Raw genomic sequence first — 24,162 nt, forward strand, 5'->3', positions numbered from 1 at the left:
GACCGTACCGAAAACTGAATGTAAAACGTGATTAATCCACCTAGCAGTGAAATGATACCTTTTTTTATCAATCCGCATGTGTTTTTGCATGGATATTCTTCGGTGTTTTAGTTCTCATGACATTATTTTAATGATCGTCGTTTTAAACGGCAAATTGAGATTTTAATCACTCATTACCCTGTAATGTCGAAACTGCAAATCGCATCGAATTTCAATCTTAACGTGTGACAATCGATTGAACATTCCATGAGATGTCGAAGTAATCTCCACTTTAGAGTTTTTCGTCATTATTTATGGTACTTCCAGAGCAGGTATTCAGGAACTAATAACCCAAAATGATTCGAATGACCATAAATTAATACGCCAAACAATTTACATCTTCTATATCTGTATGAATTTCAAAAACTCATCATCCTGTAATTCCAGAATCGGATATAAATTTACCAATTTTGTATGGGACCATAAGTCCATTGATTTGAATTTTTGTTTTTGAAATTCGTTTTGGCCTTTTTGAGAAAATGATTGTGCTTTGAGAAACGATTCGATACTGGAACCGGAATTTTAAAATCGGTGTGGCCGAAATCAGTTAAATTCACATGAAAAGTGTGTAGACATCTTTGAGAAAAAGTAAGATGTTTTATAGGATTTTAAGACCTCTCATTTGAATCATAGATGGTTCTTTAAATCTTAGATCGGTTCAGCCATCTACCAAAAATATAAGTTGCATTATTTCAATTTCGTTTCACATATCATCCTGTGGTTCCGCAATCAGAAGTCGGATCTAAACGTAATTCAGGAACCTTGTTTGGGGGTATACTACATTTCATATGAATCTAAGTTTGTAAAAAACGATTTAGCCATCTCCGAGAAAATTGAGTGAAATTATTTGTCACACACGCATTTGCTAATCTCGACGAACTAATTCGATTGGTATATGGGTGTTATATTCTTCCAGCATTTATTTCTGTAAGTAGTTTAAAGCAATATAATTATGGAATTGCTATCAGCTCGAAAATGCTGCCATCATCTGGTTTACATATGCCATATTCGAACGATTATGTTGCCAAAAACGAACCGTGCCAAAATTGGTCCGAGACAAAATTTCATGAAAAAGGATGCTGTACACAGTCTTAGTGGTACTTAGAAACAATTGTATGTAACAGTATAAAAAAATCGTGTTTCACGTAGCTCCCAAGCATTGCTTTATCATCAAACGCGTAAAACTCCTACTACTGGAATAAGGCGAAAAGTCGCTTACACAAAAATGTCGATACCTTCGTTAAAAATGGATGGATTTTAACAATCTATGGCTTGTTGGATAGCTATTACCGTGCGGAATCTAAGTCTGAAAACATGTTCTGTTTTCAAGGTCAAGTGGGACAGATACTTTCAAAAAAACTGAAAATTTTGACATAAAACTTCGTATAACTCGAAAAGTAAACCTATACCTATATATTTTTATTTATATAAAAAACCAATTTTAATCCACCTAGTGGTGTAATGATGTCTTTCTCATATTACTCATTACATCATAAATATAACCGTGAAATTAGCAAAAACAACTGTTTACTGAATAGAAATAGGAAAATTTGCTCGTACCTAATCTCACAAACTCTATAAATCCTGTTTACCCTGTAGTTCCGGAACCGAAAGTAGTATCCACAACAAATTAAGGAATTCCGTATGAAACTGTAAGACTTTTCTTTTGAACCTATAAGTTTGTGAAAATCGATTTGGCCATCTCCAAGAAAAGTGATCTCTTTTTGCAGTTTTTATTCACTATTTCCAATTCTACCGAAGTTGGTTCGTTTGCTACCAACAAATATGACATACAAATTGGAACAGTTTTGAACGTAGTTAAACCTATACTTACTATCTCATGTTCTATTTCGATTAAACCAATTAAACGAAATCAAACAAACGAAACGAACCTGCGTTTCTGTTACTTCTGCATATGTAAGTCAAGTTAAACAGCATGAATCAGCAGCATAAAACATGTAGTAGGATTATTATTATTATTATTATTATTATTATTATTATTATTATTATTATTATTATTATTATTATTATTATTATTATTATTATTATTATTATTATAATTATTATTATTATTATTATTATTATTATTATTATTATTATTATTATTATTATTATTATTATTATTATTGACATCACTACGAAATAGAACAAAGCACGCCTTGTTCATTTTGTGTTTTCTTCCTCTTTCGGTGTTGTACATATTGTCACTCTATATGGCGATTTGAAAACTTTAACACTCATCGCCCTGTAACTGCGGAACCGGAAGTCGGATCCGGATGAAATTTCACAGTAGCTTTAAAGACAGTATGAACTTTAATTCAAATCAAGATTTGTGAAAATCGATTCACGCATCGCAGAGAAATCGAAGTGAATTTAGTTTTGGGAGTTTTTCTTCTCCACTTTCGGTGCTCTCGGAACAGGAAAAGAGGAAAGCAGTAGTGCCGAATTAAGTTTTCATGCCCACAAACTAACAAGCTCTGCAAACTAGAAGAATTTATCAGACAGTTTTATGGGATTTGTACCTGTTTTTAACCATCGTTCGTGGAAAAACACTAATAAAATTGGTAATTTTCCACTTATCACGCTTTAGTTCCGGAACTGGAAGTCGGATCTAGATGAAATGCTCTACAATTTTTTAGGATATTATAAGACCTTCCATTTGAATCTTAGTTTGCGATAATCGGTTGAGTTGTTCCAGAGATAATTGAGTGTAAACTTTTTCTCAAATTTTCACATAATTCCATATAACTCCGGAACCGGAAGTCACATTCAAATAAAATTCAATAACAAACTATGGGACCACAATACCTTTTATTTGAATCTTAGTTTGAGAAAATCGGTTCAGCCATCTCTGGAAAAAGTGATGCATATTTTCTTCATTTTTTTGGTACATATCATCCTATATCTCCGGAACCGGAAGTCGGATCGGAATAAAATTCAATAGCAGGCTATGGGACTATGAGACCTTTCATTTGAATCTTTGTTTGTGAAAAGTTTGGTTTAGCCATCTCTGAGAAAAGTGAGTGCATATTTTTGTTACATACACACACACACAGACATTTTCTCAGTTTGTCAAGCTGAGTCCAATAGTATATGACATTCGGCCCTCCGGGCATCGAATAAAAAATCGATTTTCACAGTGATGGCATAGCCTTTCTATATGAGAAAGGCAAAAAGTTAAAAAGTAATTTTTTGATATTCGTATCAATGAATATTCTAAAACAATGATACAATTTAAAGCAACAAATCGAAATTAACTAAACTTAGGGGGGCAGACAATCAATACAACCTTCATAGGGGTCTGTCGCTGACGATGTCCAGCCAGCGACTGGCACCATTAAGAAGGTGACAAGCGATTATAAATACACTCTCCTACTCAATGCTTGATCGGAGAAATAGGTATAAAGCGAGATGACTAGTGTTTGATGAACAGAGAAGATGTTTGGATGTGAGATATCGGTCGGGTGAGACGGCCAGGATGTAGACCATGTTCGATGTACGTTGCTACTGTGTCTGTTTCGAGTTTTGCAGTGGCTAAAACAAGATCAGAGTGGCGAAATGGTAGCGCGTATGCACGGAATGCATAAGAACGCAGGTTCGAGTCCTGTCTCTGAGCGTATCTTTTTCCAAAAATTCATCTTTTCTGTTAGTTTTTCTTTCACTTGGCTTCTCCAATATATATTTCCGCTCAGTCATTGCAAAAACTGAACATAGTCATGGCGGCTTTACGTCAAACTAAAAATAATAAATCGGTAAACTTATTATGTTTGAAGGAAACTAAAACAGTTGAGGGTCTAAAATATGATTAATAAATCAAGCACACCAACTCCTTATATTGTGTTTCATTAAACTTTTAAAACAAATGAAAACTATCATTAACATTACATTGATGTAATTAGTCATGGTCATGACGATTGTTTACACGCTGCTCCATGTCGATGGGAATCGTTTGGTTACTATAACGTTACAATATACAATTAATAGTAAATGTGGTTGCTCATCAGAATAGTGTTCGTTCCTCCGGCCTGCTTCATAAGTTACATCCTATTGCTCATTATGGTTATCCAGAAGTAATTCTACGTTTATGTCAATCTGCTGCAGGTTAAATTGCAAACAGGTTAATAAAAACTGGTTGTATCAGGTGTACAACTTTCCGTCCACCGTTTTTTTTTTTCCAAAATTAAAAGCTTTATTGCGAAAAAGTGCTTACAGATGAATTATTCAAAGTATTGTCCGTCGTTGGCGACAACTTTCTCCCATCTTTCCGGCAATTTTCGGATCCCGGCTCGAAAAAAGGAGTCCTCTTTTGACGCTATCCATGAAGCAATCAATTTTTCCAATTCTTCGAAGGATTGAAATTGTTGATCTACCAGGCCGTGTGCCATCGAACGGAATAGATGGAAGTCAGAAGAGGCGACATCTGGGGAATATAGCGGGTGGGGCAAGACTTCCCATTTCAGCGTTTCCAGATACTTTTTGACCACTTTTGCGACGTGAGGCCGAGCATTGTCGTTTTGGAGGATGACTTTGCCATGTCGCTCTTGATACTGTGGCCGCTTTTCTTTTAGCGCGCAACTAAGGCGCATCAGTTGCGTTCGGTAGCGATCTCCTGTGATGGTTTCAGCCGGTTTTAAGAGCTCGTAGTAAATCACACCGAGCTGATCCCACCAAATACAAGGATCATAACCTTGGCGCCGTGAATATTCGGTTTTGCCTTCGACGAAGTAGCATGCCCGGGCTTTCCCCATGATTTTCTGCGTTTAGGATTATCGTATCGAACCCACTTTTCATCACCAGTTAAGATTCGATGTAAAAACCACTTACGATTTTGTCATTAAGGCAGTTGCTCACATACAAATAGACGGCGCTCGATGTCCCTCTTTTTCAACTCGTACGGCACCCAGTTCCCTTCTTTCTGAATCATGCCCAGGGCCTTGAGACATTTTGAAATGGCTTGCTGACTGACTCCCAACGATTCGGCAAGCTCTTCTTGGGTTTAGCACGAATCTTCATCAAGCAATGCTTCTAGTTGTTCATCTTTGAAGGTTTTTTCTCTTCCACCACCATGTTTGTCTTCGACATCTAAATCACCATTTTTAAAACGTTGAAACCACTCCCGACACGTTCTTTGACTCAGAGCAGCATCACCGTAAGTTTCTGAGAGCATTCAATTCTCTTCATCTGCATTTTTTTTTTCGAATTGTAACAGAAAAGTAAAACTTCCCGGAAATGGCGAGAATTGGGCACATAAACAGACATTTTCGAGCGTGAATAATACGAAAAAATGCGGGTGGGAAAAGTCAAAGACATAACCGGAGGACGTGAATACGAATAAAATTGACATGTTTCTTTCTCACTTAGACAAAGATAATCATTCGTATTAGATTGTGGGAATTTTGCAACTTTCATTGCTTCTTTTCCAGAATTTTAACGATACACTACAGTATGACGAATTGATAGCAAGTACATTCTACCATACAATTTAATAACATGGAACAAAAACAGTTTTTTTGTAGAGAACTACAATTCAGGACCTGAATTCGAAATCTGGAGCACGTGTTTTTTCATGCAGTTTGTTTAAGTGTTTAAAGTGTGTTGAACGCAAGTAAACACGTTATTTTATGCGGCGTCGTTTTTCAAAAACATACTATTTTAATTTTAAAAGAAGTTCGTCGGGCTTTTCACTGAATTTATATTGCAAAAATGACTATCGTAGCATAAACACGCCTGAAGTTAGACCCAACAACGTCAAGTGCGTTACGTTTAAATTTCAGCGAAATCAGTCCGAATGGATCATGATCCAAGAAATTTTAATCATGGTGTATTATCATAACATGGAAATATATTATTTCCCTCAAATCATGACTCGTTTTGCTCATTTCTACATTCAAAATTTTGCCCGTGAAACCTTAACAAAGGAACTAAATTCGTTTCCAAAATCTAGCTCAAGAAGCCATTTTCCAGCTTGTACAGGGTCCGGCACTCGAAGTGTAACCAATTAAAAAGGCCATAAATTCAGTTTGGAAAATTACTTTTACTTAATTCAAAGTACAAAATGTGTAAAAATAATACAAAATTCAGAATCAATTCACTTTTGCTCGATATGATCACCTTTTGCCTTGACTTTATGACTTGAGAGAGCGAAGGAGTTGCTTCGTTTGGCCGAATGTGACTTGCAGGTATTTTGGCCCACTCGCGGACAATAACTTTTTTCAGCGCCTCGAGACCGGTGTATGTTTTAGTTCGGACTTTGCTCTCCAAAATGGCCCAAAGAGAATAATCCATTGGATTCGAATCTGGTGAATTCGAGAGCCATTGTGTGGACGTGATGAAGTTCGGAACGTTGTTTTTCAGCCATTCTTGGTTCACTCGAGCTTTGTGAGACGGTGCCGAGTCCTGCTGAAACATCCATGGTCTGCCACCGAAATGTTTGTCTGCCCACGGCTTCAAAGCAACCTCCAGAATACTTTCCCGATAATATGTCGCATTTACCTTGACGCCAGGCTCGATGAAAACGATTGGAGAGCGCCCATCTGCGGTTACAGCGGCCCAAACCATTATCTGTTGCGGGTGCTGCCTCCTGGTGGCCAATCGATGACTCAAATTCTCGTATGAACGGTCGGTCAAGTAAACCCTATCGTTTTGAGAGTTTACGAATTACTCAATTGGAAAAATTTTCTTGTCAGAAAATACAATGTTCGGAAATTGACCGCTTTCGGCCAAACGAAGCAACTCCTTCGCTCTCTCAAGTCATCAAGTCATGGCAAAAGGTGGTCATATCGAGTAAAAGTGAATTGATTCTGAATTTTGTATTATTGTTACACATTTTGTACTTTGAATTAAGTAAAAGTAATTTTCCAAACTGAATTTATGGCCTTTTTAATTGGTTACACTTCGAGTGCCGGACCCTGTAGGCTCTGAATTCTGGAAATGAATTCTGAAACTGAATTTAGGAATTGAATTCTGGTTTTAAAATCAGTTCTAAAATTCAGAGGTTCGGAGTTCAGATCTAATATTTAGTTTCAGAATCCAGTTCTAAAATTCATATCCTGAATTTTGTGCATGAATTCTGAGGATGAAATCCTAAAACAGATTTCTGGATTCGAGTCCCGAAATAAGAAACTAAATTCAGTTCCAAAATATAGTCAAGAAACCAGTTCCAAAACCCAGAGTTAGGATTCAGTTCCAGAGTCATAGTTTTAAATTCTGAATCTGTAATATGGAACTAAATTTTAAAATTGAAGTATGAAACTAAATTCAGAGCTTCAAATTAGGTTCAGAATTCAGGTGGACCAGAATCCAGGTTCTGAATTCAGTGCTAGAATTTAACCAAAAATTCAGTTCTCTGCTACTGCTGGTTAACTGCTAGCCACGACATCCGAATGCGAAAGAGAGCACGACCTGAGCGTTTGAAGTTTTCACCAACCCATGCAGAAGATTTGTTGTTACTGATGTTGGTGAAAGATCACTCACCACGATATCCAGTTGCATCTAGCGCACTAGACAAAATAAACGACTTTCGGTCAAGGATTACCTATTACACTCGTCTAGTAGAATATCGGAATTGATATGTGCCTGACTACCTCAAAACCGTCGTCCGAGTGCGAAAAAGGCAAACAATCGTGATGAGTTTTCCTCAATGTTTTCAAAAGTTTTTAGAAAACATAGTTTTTGAGTTATTTATGGTTATGTTACATTGTTGAAAATTTAATCACAAATTTCTGATTATATTTCCGACAGCATGGAGAAAAAATTATGTTGTTGGGTTAAGTACAACAAGAGATATTCACGATCAAAAACTTATCACTCTTCCAGAGGGTAAATTTAGAAAAGGCGTCTCATAGTAAAGTAAGTCGTATTCACGACAACAAAAACAACTCTCACTGAAACGGCGATGACAATTCGTTAGGCACTGTACATACTCACTTTAAAGGCATTATCATCTATGTATTTTGACCAGCCTCAGCCGGTACAGCCACCTATCGGAAAATGGCGGAAGCAAAGTTGTACACCTGATACATTCGCCTAGTGTTCCTTACCGGGTTTGCAAGCTCCAAATGCCCGAGATGTTGACAACAATAAACTTGCTGGAACGCCCTATCCTTGCCACCGGGCTGCCTTTAACACTTAGGGAAATCGTGTGACAAGTGTTAAAATTGTTGTAGTTGGAAAATTTCTATAACAGGCAGGAGGATTTTGTTATCGTTCCGGAACGTAGTAGAATATTTTGAAAGATCGCGGCGAATAGTCGAGTAGGTGGCAGTAGTGTTTCCAACGTATAGCACGTAATTTGAAATTTACACAGGATTTTGAAAAATTGAGTTCGAACCTGTATATCTGTTATCTGGGCTAGAACAATACAGCATTTGTCCCCATGGTTTCTTATTTAGACTAAACGTATCGGATACATGACGCATTTCCACAAATTTATAGAGAAGTTTCCCGTGCTATCCTTACGTCGCTGTCGCGAAATAAACGTGCACTCTGGAAACTCCCAGACATAGATTCGTATCCGATTGCCATGCACACTACTAACTAAAGTAGTCTGTTTATTTTTTGTTGCTACCAATACACGTCAGAAATTGATCTAACCACAGAACATCAAACGTAATTCTCCGTGGTAGCATTAGTAAACGTAAAAACGTTCACACGTCAACTATAGAGTGGCTCTTCCCGGTTCAGTTCCACTTGTCTCTCAGCAGGGTCGGTTTCTCATCATCAAAAGCGCAGCCAGGCAGCATCAGTCGTGTGATGACATTCTAGCTGATCGGTTCGGTTGCGATCACGATCCCCGGGTTGAAAATAATATCTCATTGCACAAATTAGTTCTTATCGGCAACGATCATCTCGTTTCAACTCTGACTGATGGTTTAGCAACGATTTCTCGTGTGAATATGAAGTGCGCCGTAGTGTTGTGTGGTAAGAAGAATTCCTAGATCTACTCATAGTTAAGTTACTCATGGAAAGTTTAGAACTGTTTGAACTGCACTAAACCGTGCGATATTGTTTCTAAGTATGTAAATGATCTGAAAACTGAATGAGAAATTCGTGCTTTGTTTGCCATTACCACTTACCGGTGATTATCAACAGTGGATTTCGGTGACCTTTCGTAATCTGGGATCATACAAATGCGTTAAAGCGCTCCGAACTACATCAGTGTGTAAACACGGAACAACTTCGAGTCGGTGCGGCGGGGGAATCCCAACCGGTTATTATTCATAACATAAAGTTGAACAAAACCGTTCTGAATGGGAAATAATAGAATCGAGATGCAAGTGATTTTATATACTATTCAACAAGCTATGTGCATTTATTTCGGATGTTTGAACTTTTTGTTTCGCGGACTAAGCAGGTATCCTAAGCGATCAGAACACTAAACATTCTAGATAAAGCAAACAAGAATTCCTGTAACAAAAAGGAACAGTGACATTACAGACGTTAAGCAGCGTTCATATATGAAGTGTCATAACAAATAATCTTGTTTATTAGCAGTTTTGTTAATGCGTGAGGTAGTCGATATATCATTAATGCTTTCTTTGTATTTGTGATTATAAATGGGAAACGAAAATTGTTACGGATTCGTCTTATTCTGTAGATAAAGATCGAACTTTTTATTAACTCTCCTGAACTACACCAATAATTTGTTAGAATTAAAACACGCAGACGGAAAACAGTATCTGATTAGGTTCTACTTAGTTGCCGAGCCGTAATTGGTTTTTTAACTGTATAAACGGTTACTGTTCCGTTCCATGGGGATGGTTTTAGAACTGAAAAGTACACTCAAAAAAATCCACTCGTCAACCTTATGTGAAAAATCACGTAGATTCCAAAAAAATGGCTTTGTCATCAGGGGTCACGTGATGTTCTTACCGATCATCGGATAATGATTGAATATGAAATGAACCATATGTCAGAATTATTGCTGCTGTCACATATATTTTATGTGTCACGTACTTACTTGAATTCATTTTGTCATGTTCATTTTGAGCTCGCAATATGACGTCAGTTGAAAAACCTAGAACAAACAATATAGGCCAAATCCCTTTTTACCCTTCTACGGTATTTATGTTATCACAGTGATTTTAGGGTAAATAATTGCTTATTGATTTTATCGACAGTTATGAAGTCTAGCTAATTTTTATTATACTTTCACATCTAATACTAGTATCAAGCAGAAGTATAAGCAAATGTACCATTAATTGAATTTACTAAATGTCTCTGCGAACCCAATCCTCAACAACTTATTTGCATGACCAATTGGCGAATTACGCGAATTCTGTGCATCAAAAATACGGAACTGAAACACAATTCAATTTTGTTTTTTTCTATAGCGGAGTTCAAAAGGCAAAACCTCTAGATTGTGTTCCAGCACATCAATCGCATCTTGAACTACTAGTTCCATCTGAAGGCATTCCTTGAAGGGAACAATGTTTGCTTCAGTTTAGCTGCTCCGGAGAAATGATCAGATCATACATTTAGAACAATGCATTCTGTATATCTGATATTTTTCACCAGTGATTCAACAGAAATGAATTTAAAAGTAAAATTTGCAGAATATCTGCGTGCAAACAAAATTTATCGCAATGTTATGTCCAACAGACTATGTAATCTATTAGTTTTTAGTACCAATATACATTATTAAGATTCAATATAGAACATTATAGTAACAGTTACATGAAAATAATGTGACTATTATGTAAAATTCTGGTAAAATCTAAGTTCAGATGATATAAATTTTACAGTAAAATTTTAATGAATTTTGTATAAATTTCACAAAATTATTCTATAGAATCTACGAAAAAAGTGACGTAGATATTACGTGATACAAATGTGGACTAAGAGTTCATGAGTTCATTATGTGCTATCTATACTTCACATAAGTAATACAAGAAAAGTTCAATGGATAAAAATCACATACATTTTCACGTAGCATTGAAGTGAGGATTTTTCTGAGTGTAGTGTTTGTTGCAGAATTTCACAAAGAATCTGAAAATGCAACTCAAAATTATAAAAATTTATCCAAAACAACCGAAATTTGAAAAAGTTTACATAAACTTTTCTGCATTTTTTTTATTGCTTGCGCCCTGCTGTTTCGTATTGAGGTGGTGTGAGAAATGCACGGTGGGTTCAGTGGCATTATATCGTGAGCAAAAATTACATATCAAATAATGATGCGAATTTATGCAGCATAAGGTTTTGTGTTGAAATGAAAACGAGTTGAATACAATAAAACGGGTATTGTAAGAAATCGTTTATTTTCTAAGTAACTGTCATTTATAATGCTAAAAATGTCCAATTATGTTGAGCTCAATGCATTGATGTTGCTGAAGCAATAATGCTTGGCTGTATAATATATAATAGGTATTATTTTGAATTGTAGCAATTTTTATAGCCAAACTAAAACTTTAACCTTGACAGGCTACTGAATGAAATGAATACAAGCCAAGAATTATCGTTCATGTAGAATAACATATTTGAAAATATAACTTTTATATAACCTATGATACAAACAATATGGCCTGGTGATTCATTCATAATTACTCATGATTCATAGTTCTAGTGTGAGAGTTATCACTAAAAACAACGATTGAATTAGCATATTCAAAGTGTGAAGGATTCAAAAATCCATTACGTTTAGTCTTTTTTACAAGCCAACATAACGTGAGGTTAGCCCACTGCGCTCAATCACTGGAAAAAGTTCTGATTTCTATCTGTCGGTTTTTCTTGTTATGCTTTGTGCGACGGTTCGTTCAACTGAAGCGGATAAAATTGTTCGCTACATTTCACTTCAAGATTTCAAATTGCCCCTTACTGTGAGCACAGAAAAATTGTGTTCATCGTTCTTTTGTTTGTTCAGTGTTTAATTTTGTTTGTATATGTCGTTTTCGCTTGAGAAAACTGAAACTGGCCCAGGGTAGTTTCATCTTTCACGAATCTCTGTTGGTTTCGCACTTAGCAACTGGGATTTGAGCAAACCTGATATAAAAACCAGGTTCGAAACTGACTCGATTTTCATTTTAACAATGTTGAAACTAGCTAAAAAAAATCGGTTTGACAGCAGCTAGGGTGGAAACTGAGTTAGGTTTGGCATCATGCGAAAACGACATTAGTGTATTATTTAGACCGATGAATGCAAAACTTTAGAACCGGAAACTCCGTTAACATGTTTCAGATCTTTTGCAGTCGTCGGAGTTCGAAAGTCGCTTGAAAACATTTTCAGTACCAGATTTCAATCTAAAAAACTTAAACTGCAAAAACTGAATTTAAAGAAATGCCATGTTTTCCGGAACAAATGTTTTTATACGGTTCTTGTTTTCGAAGTTCGAGGGCACCATTTTAAATTTTAATTTGTATTACACTCAGAAAATATTGACGTAGGACTACCTTCTTCTTTACTATACTCATCTGGGTGCATTTTCAAAATTTCACAACACGAAAGTGTAATGAAATTACTCCAAATTTGTTAATAACTTTCTCTCTGGTTGAGTATTTTCTCTAATTCTTTTATGAAACGAATGGAAAAAGATGTAAGTAATACCACGTTTATTACGAAAAAAACTGTTCAAATAGTGAAGAAATAGGTCCAAACACGAAACACCAAAATCAACCGAATCTGCTACACGTTTACTAGCTTCAGTCTATAATAATATATAAACGAAAACACATCGAGAGCGCAGACTGCCATCTACGTCAAGACAATGGAACTACATCCGGCATTATACAACTGGTTCTTCAGTCAATGACGAATATGAGGCTCCGTTCCTAAACGCAGAAAAACAAAAACTTGTTCTTCTGTGAGCATATCTGCTGTAGGACATTCGCTGTGTGAGTTTCGTTTCAAGCAAGAGTCATCCAGCTTCTAGTCGTTTCGATTGGAGGAAAAGAAAACGAAAAGTGGACAACGATGAGGAACATTACTCAAAAGCAGCCGCTCTAATTGGTTCTAAATGTTATTTAAAGAACTATTTGGATTGTATCTCAGCAAATCGAAGGTACAATTCATTAGTTTAGTGCAAATCTCGAATGAATTGATAAGCTTTGTGCGCTTATCACTGTAATAAGGCGTGTATCAAAAATATGCTATCCACAAATTTTTCCTTCAAATTATGATAAATAACGATATTTTATTCAAATTAAAAATTTATCCTTTATTATATGAGGTTGAACTTGAGCCTAATGAAAACGGGATGAAATTTAAGTTATTTCTTCACGAATTTTCGAACTTTTGATCGAATGCTCTTCATCAAGTTCCGGACAAGTGTTGTATTGCATTTTTTGGGCGCTTGAGCCCAAATTTTTTTGAACTCCTGCATGTTCCCAGCTGCCTTACCAGTCTTCTTGAAGACCCTCTTCACGATTGCCCAGTAACGTTCGATGGGTCGAAGCTGAAGGCAATTTGGTGGATTGATATTTTTCTCATCGAAATTTATACCCTTTTCCGCAAGTCAATTGAGAGTGGGTTTGGCATAGTGAGCCGACACTAAAATCCGGCCAAAACAGTGGAGGTGTACTATGCTTCTTATATAAATGCAGCAATCTCTTCTGGACACACTCAGATCGATAGATTTCTGCATTTATAGTTCCGGTAGTGTAGAAAATGGTTGACTTCAAACCACAGGAACATATTGCTTGCCATACCAGTACCTTTTGACCGAATTTCTCCACATGAATCGACCTGTCCGCATCGTTCACATCCAACCAAACGACGACAGTAAAGTATTGTGGACCTAGAAGGGTTTTTGAGTCCTCCTTTACATAAGTCTCGTCGTCCATCAAAACGAATGCATCCGGACACTGCAAAAGACGCGAATGCAATTTCCGGGCCCTTGTTGCTGCTCGCTTCTTCTGTTCTACAGTTTGTTGCGAGATTTCCTGCTTCTTGTAGGTCTTCAGGTGATTTCGCCTCTTGATACGCTGGATCATTCCAACACTCATTCCTGCTTTTTTGGCCAAATCACGTAATGACATTGGTTTGTTCTTCATGATTAGAGATACCACTTTCTGGTCTAGTTTCGGGTTGGAAGCACCGGGTTTTCTACCTCTTCCTGGTAGTTCTTCCAAAGAATAGTGTTCCCCAAACTTATTAATGATGGTTTTAACACTGACATGATGAATTCCGTATCGCTTCGCCAATTTTCGCATAGTAATACCCTTCTCACGCGACATTTTGAAAACGTAGAATTCCAACAGCACAAACGAGTGAACAAACGAAAACTGACATCCAAACGCACAGCATGCTGCGATCTAAGCATAAAAAACCATCACAAATGCATGCGTACAACACAAATGTATGTGGATAGCTTATTTACGATACACTCCTTAGTGATAGATGAGATGTATTTTACAGAGTCATGTACATTATAATAGAGGTATATTTTTCATAAAAATCTTTTGATTCATCTTAAGATTTGCCTTATACCGTTTATCGTTTAAAGATTTGCCTTATGATTTTCACCACTCATTTTGTCTGAGTGTATTACTACAGTCTGTTGCATACGATCGTGGTCACTGTAGTGAGAAAAGAAAAGACTCAACATGAAAATACTTTTGAATATTATTTTATTAGATCAAAAACTTGCATGCAAACACGTTAATAGCAAGTCCAATCCCCTACAGCGTTAATAATGGCTTGAGACCTTTGAGGCATACTTTGAGCGAGATTTTGCGGGTATCCTTCTGAAAACGACCTCCAAATTTGTGAATTCTGCGAACAAGCTGTTTCAAATTGCGTGGTCGGTTTTGCCCAAGATTCACCTTCATTTGAGCCTAAACGTTCTCAATTGGATTGGCATCTGAGAGGCTAAATCAAAGGTCACGACACCATTTTACTCCATCCAAGTCCTTCGAAATTTCAAATTATATAAACAATTTGATGATAATGATGATGATGGTTCCATCAACAACTGTCGATCCCAAATAGTTTCCCGAATCTATTCCTTAAATTAACAATCAAACCTTGCGATCAAGGTCAAGAGCAAACTATTCGGCCTGTCCTGTTCACTTTCCAAATAGTCACTACCTGCTTCGCGCGCGAGGCTCAAACGCTTGTAGACTGGTCATTATTTTTAACTCTCAAACAAACTAAAAATCCAACATCATCATACCGATCACAGTAACTTAATACGTCTCACAATAATATATATATATATATATATATATATATATATATATATATATATATATATATATATATATATATATATATATATATATATATATATATATATATATAAACAAAAAGAAATTACAATCTTCGTATTACGTAAAAAAATAAAAAATTTCAACTAACTAACTAAATATTTGCTTACAGAGCGGACTTTATGTGTGAAATACATAACTTTTTGAACTTCACCAATGTCGTCGCGCGTTTGATTTCTCTTGGCATCGAATTGAAAAAAACTTATTCCTTTGTACAATAATGAGTTTTGCGATCTGGCTAACAGAAAGCTTGGTGTTCTTGCATCAGATGCGTTTCTAGTATTGTAGCTATGCAAATCAGTTCCTCTTTCAATTTGATCACTCAAATATCGAGACAGCATTCCATTTAAGATTTTGAAAATAAATACCATCGTTAAGTAGTAAATTTTCTGTTTCACTGAAAGCCATTGTAATGCGTTCAGTAGAAAATCTGAGGAGGTATATTTACTACATTTTAGAATTAATCGCATGATTTTATTTTGCAGTCGCTGTAATCTCAAGATTTGTGTATTATTAGCAAGAAACAGAGTGGATGGGCAAAAGTCAATGTGTGGTGAAATGTCTGTTTTATACAAAAGAATCTTACTATGGATCGATAGGTCATTTCTTAAACGACACAATATACCGTACATTTTGGCAACCTTCTTGATGACGTTATTAATATGAGATTATAATGTTATCTTTTCATCAATTATGACTCCAAGATACTTCTTTTCTCTAACGCGATCGATAGTTTCACCATCAATTTCCACATTGGCGTCATGACCGGTGCTAACAGAAGAAATAACCATATATTTTGTTTTCGCGACGTTTAGTTTCAGTTGCTTAAACTTTCACCATCGAACCAGCGAACTTAGTTCCTCGTTTAAATGTGCAACAGCTTCATTGAAATCTTTAGCCGTAATGAACTGAACAGTATCATCAGCAAACAAATTTATATCACAAAAACGTAAGACTCGTTTCATATCATTAATATACATAATAAATAGAATAGGACTTAACACATTTCCCTGAGGCACACCAAGTGAATTACCGAGGGAACTAGACACTACATCTTTCAAAACAGTCTTTTGAGATCGACCACATAAATAGTGTTCAGTAAATTTGATTCCATGTATTTAGAAGGACCGAACGAAACGCTATCATGGTCATTTTACCCCAAGATCACTTTTTGTCCTGTATTGTATTCAAGCTTAACTATATAACATAAAACCGAAGTACTTGCAGAAGAGCGAATAGAGTGTTTCTGATGTGAAAAAGTCTAATAAATCGATTGCATATAGTTTCAATGACAGCAGAAAACTCTTTGTACCGTTTTACCCCATTTCATTTCTAGTTATAATATTCAGTTGAAATATGATCGACAATCCAAAAGCAGATCCAATACGATCTATCAATATTGGTTCGTATTACGTGCAAAACATCTGTGATCCAATAAAACACTATGGGAATGACAGTACTAGCCTGTTTAACCCGTTTTACCCCAATTTATGTCAAAAGTCGTATATCTGATTAAACTTTCTTTTGCTTTCATACCGAAAGCAGACTGATTGCGATTGATGAAAATCGATTGATATTACGAAGAAAGATCTAGAAATAAGATTACAAATGAATTCAATGGCTGCACGAATATTGTTATCGCGTTTTACCCAAATTTATTTCATAAGTCGTAATTCTGGTATGAAGAACAGTTCAACTTTTTTTTATTAATCTGTCGTAGACGAATCACTGTCAGCAGAAGACACTAACGATACTGATGAGTTGTGATGAGAAAATAGAAAAATAATTATCTGTGCAAAAAAAAAAACGAAGGAATGAAAACATGTTTGTTAGTGTCCTTCGAACACAAAATTTTTTTCATTTTATTTTTTTCTAATAATTTTTCAAATCAAGGTACTTTGATCATGTTACTGCGAAAATGTTCAAAGGGCTGCTTAAGCCACTGCGTATTTTCAACAAAACGTTAGATAATATATCAGAACAAATTGGCTCAAATGGCACGTTCCCCTTGATATTGAAAAAAAAAGTGGAACGCTTCACGATTTTGCGTGTCATCCTATAATAATATAACCAAACTATTTTATCAATAATCGATTCGACCAGACTCCTTTCAGAATTCAGGAAAATTTTACCTCGAATTTGTTATAAAACCTTCAATGACAGTTATAAACCAAAAAATGTATTGCGATCGCTGAAGTTTTTTACGTAATATTGTCCAATATTGATAGTTCGTATTGGATCTGCTTCGGAATTGTAGATCAAATGACTCAATTAAAAAAATGGAGGCTCAATAAAAAAAAATGAGGTAAAACGCAATAACAAGATTCGTGCGGTCATTGAATGCATTTGTGATCTTATTTTCAGGTCTTTCTTCGTAATAGCAATCGATTTTCATCAACCGCAATCAGCCTTCTTTCGGTATGCCAAAGAAAGTTTAACCAGAAATACGACTTTTATATAAATTGGGGTAAAATTGGTTAAACATTCTAGTACTGTCATTCCCATTATGTGTACTTGGATCACTGAAGTTTTCTTCGTAATATTAACCAATATTGGTTGGTCATATTGGATCTGCTTCGGGATTGTAAATCTGAATTCAACATAAAATTATATTTGTGGAAAATTGGGGTAAAACGATGTAGCACGAAGTATGCGATCATGGAGACTATCTGTTAATTATTTTTTGAGGTTATATGCGAAACATAGAGCTGTCTTGTTTAACCAAAATTGGTCCAAACACCGATCAGTAGAACTTTTTTTTCTGTAAACTCATGGAAGAAGTTGACTGGGGGTAAAACAGAGTACAGTTATTTGCGGTCAATCTTATTAAAAACAATCCATTTATCTAGTTCAATTTTTCCAAGAGTTTCACAGTTAGTTTTCAAAGTAAAGTTAGAAAAAAGAGGAATTGGATCAAAACGGGCATGGCAGTGAATTTTGCGGATCTTCTAACTATCATAAATCGATTCTACAGAAAAATTTGCATAAGAAATACTAACTTTGAAAATATTAGTTTAGGTTTTCATGAAATTATTGAGCAAAGGCGTGTTTTTGACCGTTTTTTCCCCACTGTGCAATGTTTCAATTTTTCTCACAGTACTAGATCTGTACGATTTTCAGTAAACCAATCCATATTCAAAATGAGTCATTTGTGATGTTGACGACTTGACTATGGTATTTAAGATTAAGTTTCATTTTCGATGCAAATCCTCTCGAAAGGTATTTTTAACAGTTAGTTTCAAGACTAATATAAAAAAAATGCGAAGATAATTCATTTTTTATTATCAACTGTCTTGAATTAACCGAAAAGTTCGGATCTTTTTCTCGTTCGCACTATGTCAATGATTAAATCATAAGACAAGATTATGATATTTTCGCATTACAGGCTATTGGTGAAATATACAAAGTTATTATAATTATACCATGCATTGATAACAATTAAGAAAATCATGAGACTGTTTATGAAAATTTTTAACATTTAATGCAATTGATTTTTACTTTTCTTATAAAACTCTAAATTCTCAGTACATATTATTTTTTAAATCTAACAAACAAATATATTTTTTCGTGTACGAGAGCGATAGTCTGCTTTCGTGCCATACATCAATGTCTGATACTAATCCCAATTCCGTCCATCTCGTTTCAGCTTACCTGTCCCTAGTTCTTGCCCAATCAAATCGAATCCGTAGACCGAACAGTGCCCAGCGGGTCACCCCAGCTCCAGTGCAAACTAACGAATTCATCGATGAACGGGACTGTCGAAATGCGGGCATGGATGCGTCGAACGTTCAGCCCGACCCCTGGGAATGTCTGTGCAACCAGGTGCAGTACGAACGAGCGAATTGCGAGCAACAGCTCGGTAAACTTCTGAAAGCCAATCCCAACGTCAAACTATGCACCGATCAGCCGCACTATTATCTCGGAGCCAACCAGAAGTGCCACTACGAAGCCGACTGGGAAACGTCGAATAATCCAGCCGGCAAGGCAATGCAATTCGCGTTGGACTTGTTCCGCACAGCAGATCCGAAGAATCCGACGGAAAATTTCGTCGTAAGTCCCTTGTCTCCGCAGGTTCTTCTTGCTCAGTTGACGGACGGATGTTCGGAACCGGCACGGATCGAAATGATCAAAGCTTTACAGTTGAACAGTCGAGAGGTTAACTCCCTCGTCGATGCGCTGTTGCTGGCTGCCAACAAGGCATCGGATGCCAATAAACTGGACATGGCATCCATGGTCTTCAAATCAGTGGACGTGAATTTAACAGAAAAATTCAATCTAGCTCGCAAAGAAAATAGAATTAGGATGAGAGATTTGGATTTTTCCAATTCGAAACAAGCCGCACAGGAGGTTAACGCTTGGGTCGGTCAGATGACGCGGGGAAACATTCCGGAGGCTGTGACGGAAAGTAATTATTTCATCAATAGAAACAAATAGCTCAAATAATCGATTCTGTTTCTTCTTCTTCTTCTAGGTAACCTTAATCCGGACACTGCTCTGATGCTATTGAACGCAATCTACTTCAAGGGCACTTGGAAGTATAAATTCAACGAGTCGGATACCAACAGACGTGGATCTTTCGAAGTCCAGAGAGGACAGAAAATGCCGGTACATATGATGTCACAATCAAACCGTCTGCGATTCGGCGAAATCCAGTTCGGTCAGTACTCGGATCCTTACTGGGGGCTACGCTGGGTCGAACTGCCGTATGACGGAGACGAGCTGTCAATGATTCTACTGTTACCGAAGGCGCGCCATCAACTGGATGAATCGTTGAAGCAAGTGACTGGCCGTCATCTTCAGGACATTTTTAGCACTATTCGACAAGATTACAACCCAATTATGATTAACATGCAGGTGCCGAAGTTTACGATTAGAGACTCTATCTCGCTGGTTGAGCCACTGAAAAAGGTTAGATTTGACATTCGTTTGAATTAGCACCAGAGGAGACTATAAATTTTATCTTTATATTTTCAGCTCGGCATCAAACGAATTTTCGAAGACGATAGTTCTCTGTCCGAGCTTTCGACAACCCCTACCAAAGTGGCGGATGTGAAGCAGGAAGCCTTCCTTAGCGTAGATGAGAAAGGAACCACAGCGTCGGCGGTCACGAAAATCACTATCATTCCCCTCAGCTTGAACTCGTACAGCGATATGGATTTTATTTGCGATGAACCGTTCATGGTTATGATTGTTGATAAGACTAGAGAGATCCCACTATTCATGGCGAAAATCCGGCAACCACTGAAACAAAAACCGAAAAAAGAAACGTAATGCCAGATACCTACTCATTATAACACGTACACAAAGACTTCATAAATATATTTTATTGTACTAAATCTAACGTCGCTAAAAGTTGTCCGAAACCTTTGAAGTTATATGCTGTATCAAACATAGTAACTCGATTAATGACCGTTCATCTTCAGTCACATAAGTCTGTTAAACCCAAACCGATTCGCCAAGTTTCGACCCATAGTAGAATGTATGTTTCCATCATCCTCTCAAACAATCAGTTTTTGCTCAGAGATTTCTTGAACGTATCTACGACTCGCCATAAAACTTCTTAAACTAGCCTTCGTTTTTGGTATTTTTGACGAATGATTGAAAATCACTGCGTCTGTGATTACGTCAAGATTTGTTTTCAAAGAAACACCACTTTAGGATCTAAGATCTAAGTCCTCAGCTGGCATTACTACGCTATTTCTTCCGAGTACTCTGCCGTCGAAGGCTAGATGATTTGCAAGTTGTTTCAGATACTAGCTGAATTACCCGGCGTTGCTCGGAATTGTTTCGTGAAGGGGAGGCCGAAAAGAATTCTCAAAGTTGTCCTGCTTAGTGAAATACTCTGATTGTAGTGAAACATAACTTAGACGGCAACCCGATTGAACAATCCTCCGTTCATGTTCAATGATCAGTGTACCATCTCAGATCTCACAATAATCATAATTTTCAGGGTATTCTAGACAAATTGGGTCAGTTCTATATTTGAATCCTTTTGTTAAAACATTTAAGACACCTTTCTCTCTATAAATACCTTCTTAGTAACCTACGAGTTTCATATGTATATGTGCTTGTAACGTACTTGAATTATTATGTATATGTACTTGTAACGTACATCCGTACTTCCTTGTCACATTCGATCTACAATACCTTTGGCTTACATGGTTATAAACACTTGCTACTCTCCCCTCTTTATAAAAATTTTCATAACATCATCACGAAATTCCTCAACGTTCTCCATCTGATAATGATTAGGGCTGTTTAACTTCATAACTACATTCGTACTGTAAAATAACTTTTATATATCATTTATTTTACCCCGGCTTCAACAATTTTGGTCGTTCACCGGAGAGAAAAACCTATAGAATAGCGATTCAGTTAACACAAATGTTGTTGTAAACTTATTTCAATCACATTTAGTCGACAGTTTTCTCAATTTACTTAATAAAATGCACATTGATTGTATGAGATGAGATCAATGTTAAGAATACTTATTCCCCCTCCTTCTTGTGAATATTTCTGTGAACCTCACTTAGTTGCTATAAATACTCGTAAAGAAGTACTAATTTATCGTAAAACTCGATAAATTTTCCCTTACACTTTCCATATTCGGGGCACTTGCTACACTCCATCACCCTCAAAATAACCTTATAATCTATTTTGATTTAACTTCCTTTTTGTCAGTGAACTTACTACAGATCTTCTCCATGATTACCCTGAGTAGTGAAGAAAGTATATGTGCTTTTCAAAAAATATCGATTCCCACCTTTGGCACATGTGCCAAACTTGGTGGCGATTCATTTAGTTGTTTCGTAGTTATGCTGAGATTTAAATACACTCGCGTTCATAGGCAGACAAAGATTATTTTCCCCTAGTTCTTTGAATTTCTCGGCAAAATGGAACCATATGTTTTGAAATCATTTAAAGAAAATTGCGTTGAATTCAAATAAACAACAGCAATACTACCTACTACGACCTTGAAATTCTTGTCACTCTCTTGTTTTACATAAAATGGCAGATGAAAATTTGTTTTCAAAAACCCCTTCTTCTACTCTAAATGTCGATTCTCTTCAAATTATATAAATTTCGTTATTGCCCCCCTCCCCCATGTTAAGGACACTTGCTACATACTGTTCCCCTGAAAATGATCATCTCTGAAGAGCAAGAAGTATCTGTGCCAAGTTTAGTAGCAATCCATTCAGTACTTTCAGAGTTATACCATTACAAACATTACACCACCCTTTTTAGAGGCACTTGCTACATCCACCCCCCATATAATCATATCTAATAAATGCAAAATGTTTCTAAGGTCTTAAAAAATATCGATTTTCGTCAAGTTATATGAATTTTTTCATAACTCCTTTTTGCTACGCTTCCCCCCCCCCCCCCCCCCCTCATTGACTAAAAATTGACGAAAATGACAATAAATTACTGTCACTCTCAGCTTCGCTTGCAAACTATGAGAACGAAATCCATGTCCAGTCAATGACATAAGCGGGAGAGTAGTTTCAAAGTTGTGTTTTTTCTTTCATTTGCCCTTTCAGTCATTTGCTGTTTTCAGTGAAAATCCCATAGTATGCAGTGTCGATATTCAACCGAAGCTGTGGGAATTGAAAATGACAGAAAAAGGTTTCACAATTACTTTTACCTGTTGGTGCTCGAATTTCTAGTAGCTTTGGTTTCCAAAGAAGTTCTGGGATGTAATTACTTCGATTTGCCATAATTTAGTCACTTTTTATAGCCAAGCGTCACAGTTTTTCAACAAATCGATGAACGAATGAGAATTGAAATTCTGCTGATGCTCCCTGAAGACGTTAGTTTGGTTTCGTCTTGTCATAGAGGAAAGAGTGACGTTGGCAATTATACTCTCTCATTTTTTAGATGAGAATCGAAAATGCCTCGTCTCTCTTCGTATATATATATATATATATATATATATATATATATATATATATATATATATATATATATATGTATATAAATATATATATATATATATATATATATATATATATATATATATATATATATATATATATATATATATATATATATATATATATATATATGTATATAAATGGATGTAAGTTTGTATGTTTGTAACGCCATAACTTCGGAACTTCTGACCGGATTACCATCAAACCTGGCACAGGTACTTCTAGCTTTTCAGAGATGGTTTAAGGAGTATTTATATAGGGGAGGGAGCATAGCAAGTGTCATAATCAAGGGGGGTCGTGAAAAAATTCATATAACTTGACAAGAATCGATACGTTTTGAAGACCATAGAAACATTTTGCATACCTTAGATATGGCTGTACGGGGGGGAGGGGGGTTTCGGACTACTTAACGGATTGCTATCAAACTTGGCACATGTACTTCTTGCTCTTCAGAGATGATCATAAGCAGAGCTTAAAATTGTCACGCATTCTCAATGAAAGAAATCATTCCAACAGTCTCATTTTCAATATTTTACTGTCTCATTCGTAAATGACCGACCCCAGAACAAACGAAGAGAGACGAGGCATTTTCGATTCTCATCTAAAAAATGAGAGAGTATAATTGCCAACGTCTCTCTTTCCTCTATGACAAGACGAAACCAAACTAACGTCTTCAGGGAGCATCAGCAGAATTTCAATTCTCATTCGTTCATCGATTTGTTGAAAAACTGTGACGCTTGGCTATAAAAAGTGACTAAATTATGGCAAATCGAAGTAATTACATCCCAGAACTTCTTTGGAAACCAAAGCTACTAGAAATTCGAGCACCAACAGGTAAAAGTAATTGTGAAACCTTTTTCTGTCATTTTCAATTCCCACAGCTTCGGTTGAATATCGACACTGCATACTATGGGATTTTCACTGAAAACAGCAAATGACTGAAAGGGCAAATGAAAGAAAAAACACAACTTTGAAACTACTCTCCCGCTTA

The 24,162-nt window shown here is 36.3% G+C and overlaps 1 protein-coding gene across 1 annotated transcript; it reads left to right on the forward strand.

Moving 5' to 3' along the window:
- Positions 1–8,693: 8,693 nt before the first annotated feature.
- LOC131430100 (leukocyte elastase inhibitor-like) lies at positions 8,694–20,573 on the forward strand. The gene is made up of 4 exons (XM_058594783.1): positions 8,694–8,958; positions 18,884–19,642; positions 19,709–20,145; positions 20,212–20,573. Exons 1-4 carry the CDS (start codon positions 8,934–8,936, stop codon positions 20,506–20,508), a joined length of 1,518 nt encoding a protein of 505 aa, XP_058450766.1. The 5' UTR covers positions 8,694–8,933; the 3' UTR covers positions 20,509–20,573.
- The last annotated feature ends 3,589 nt before the right edge of the window (positions 20,574–24,162 follow it).

This window comes from Malaya genurostris, chromosome 2 (assembly GCF_030247185.1).
Source record: "Malaya genurostris strain Urasoe2022 chromosome 2, Malgen_1.1, whole genome shotgun sequence".
Classification (NCBI taxonomy): Eukaryota; Metazoa; Arthropoda; class Insecta; order Diptera; family Culicidae; genus Malaya; species Malaya genurostris.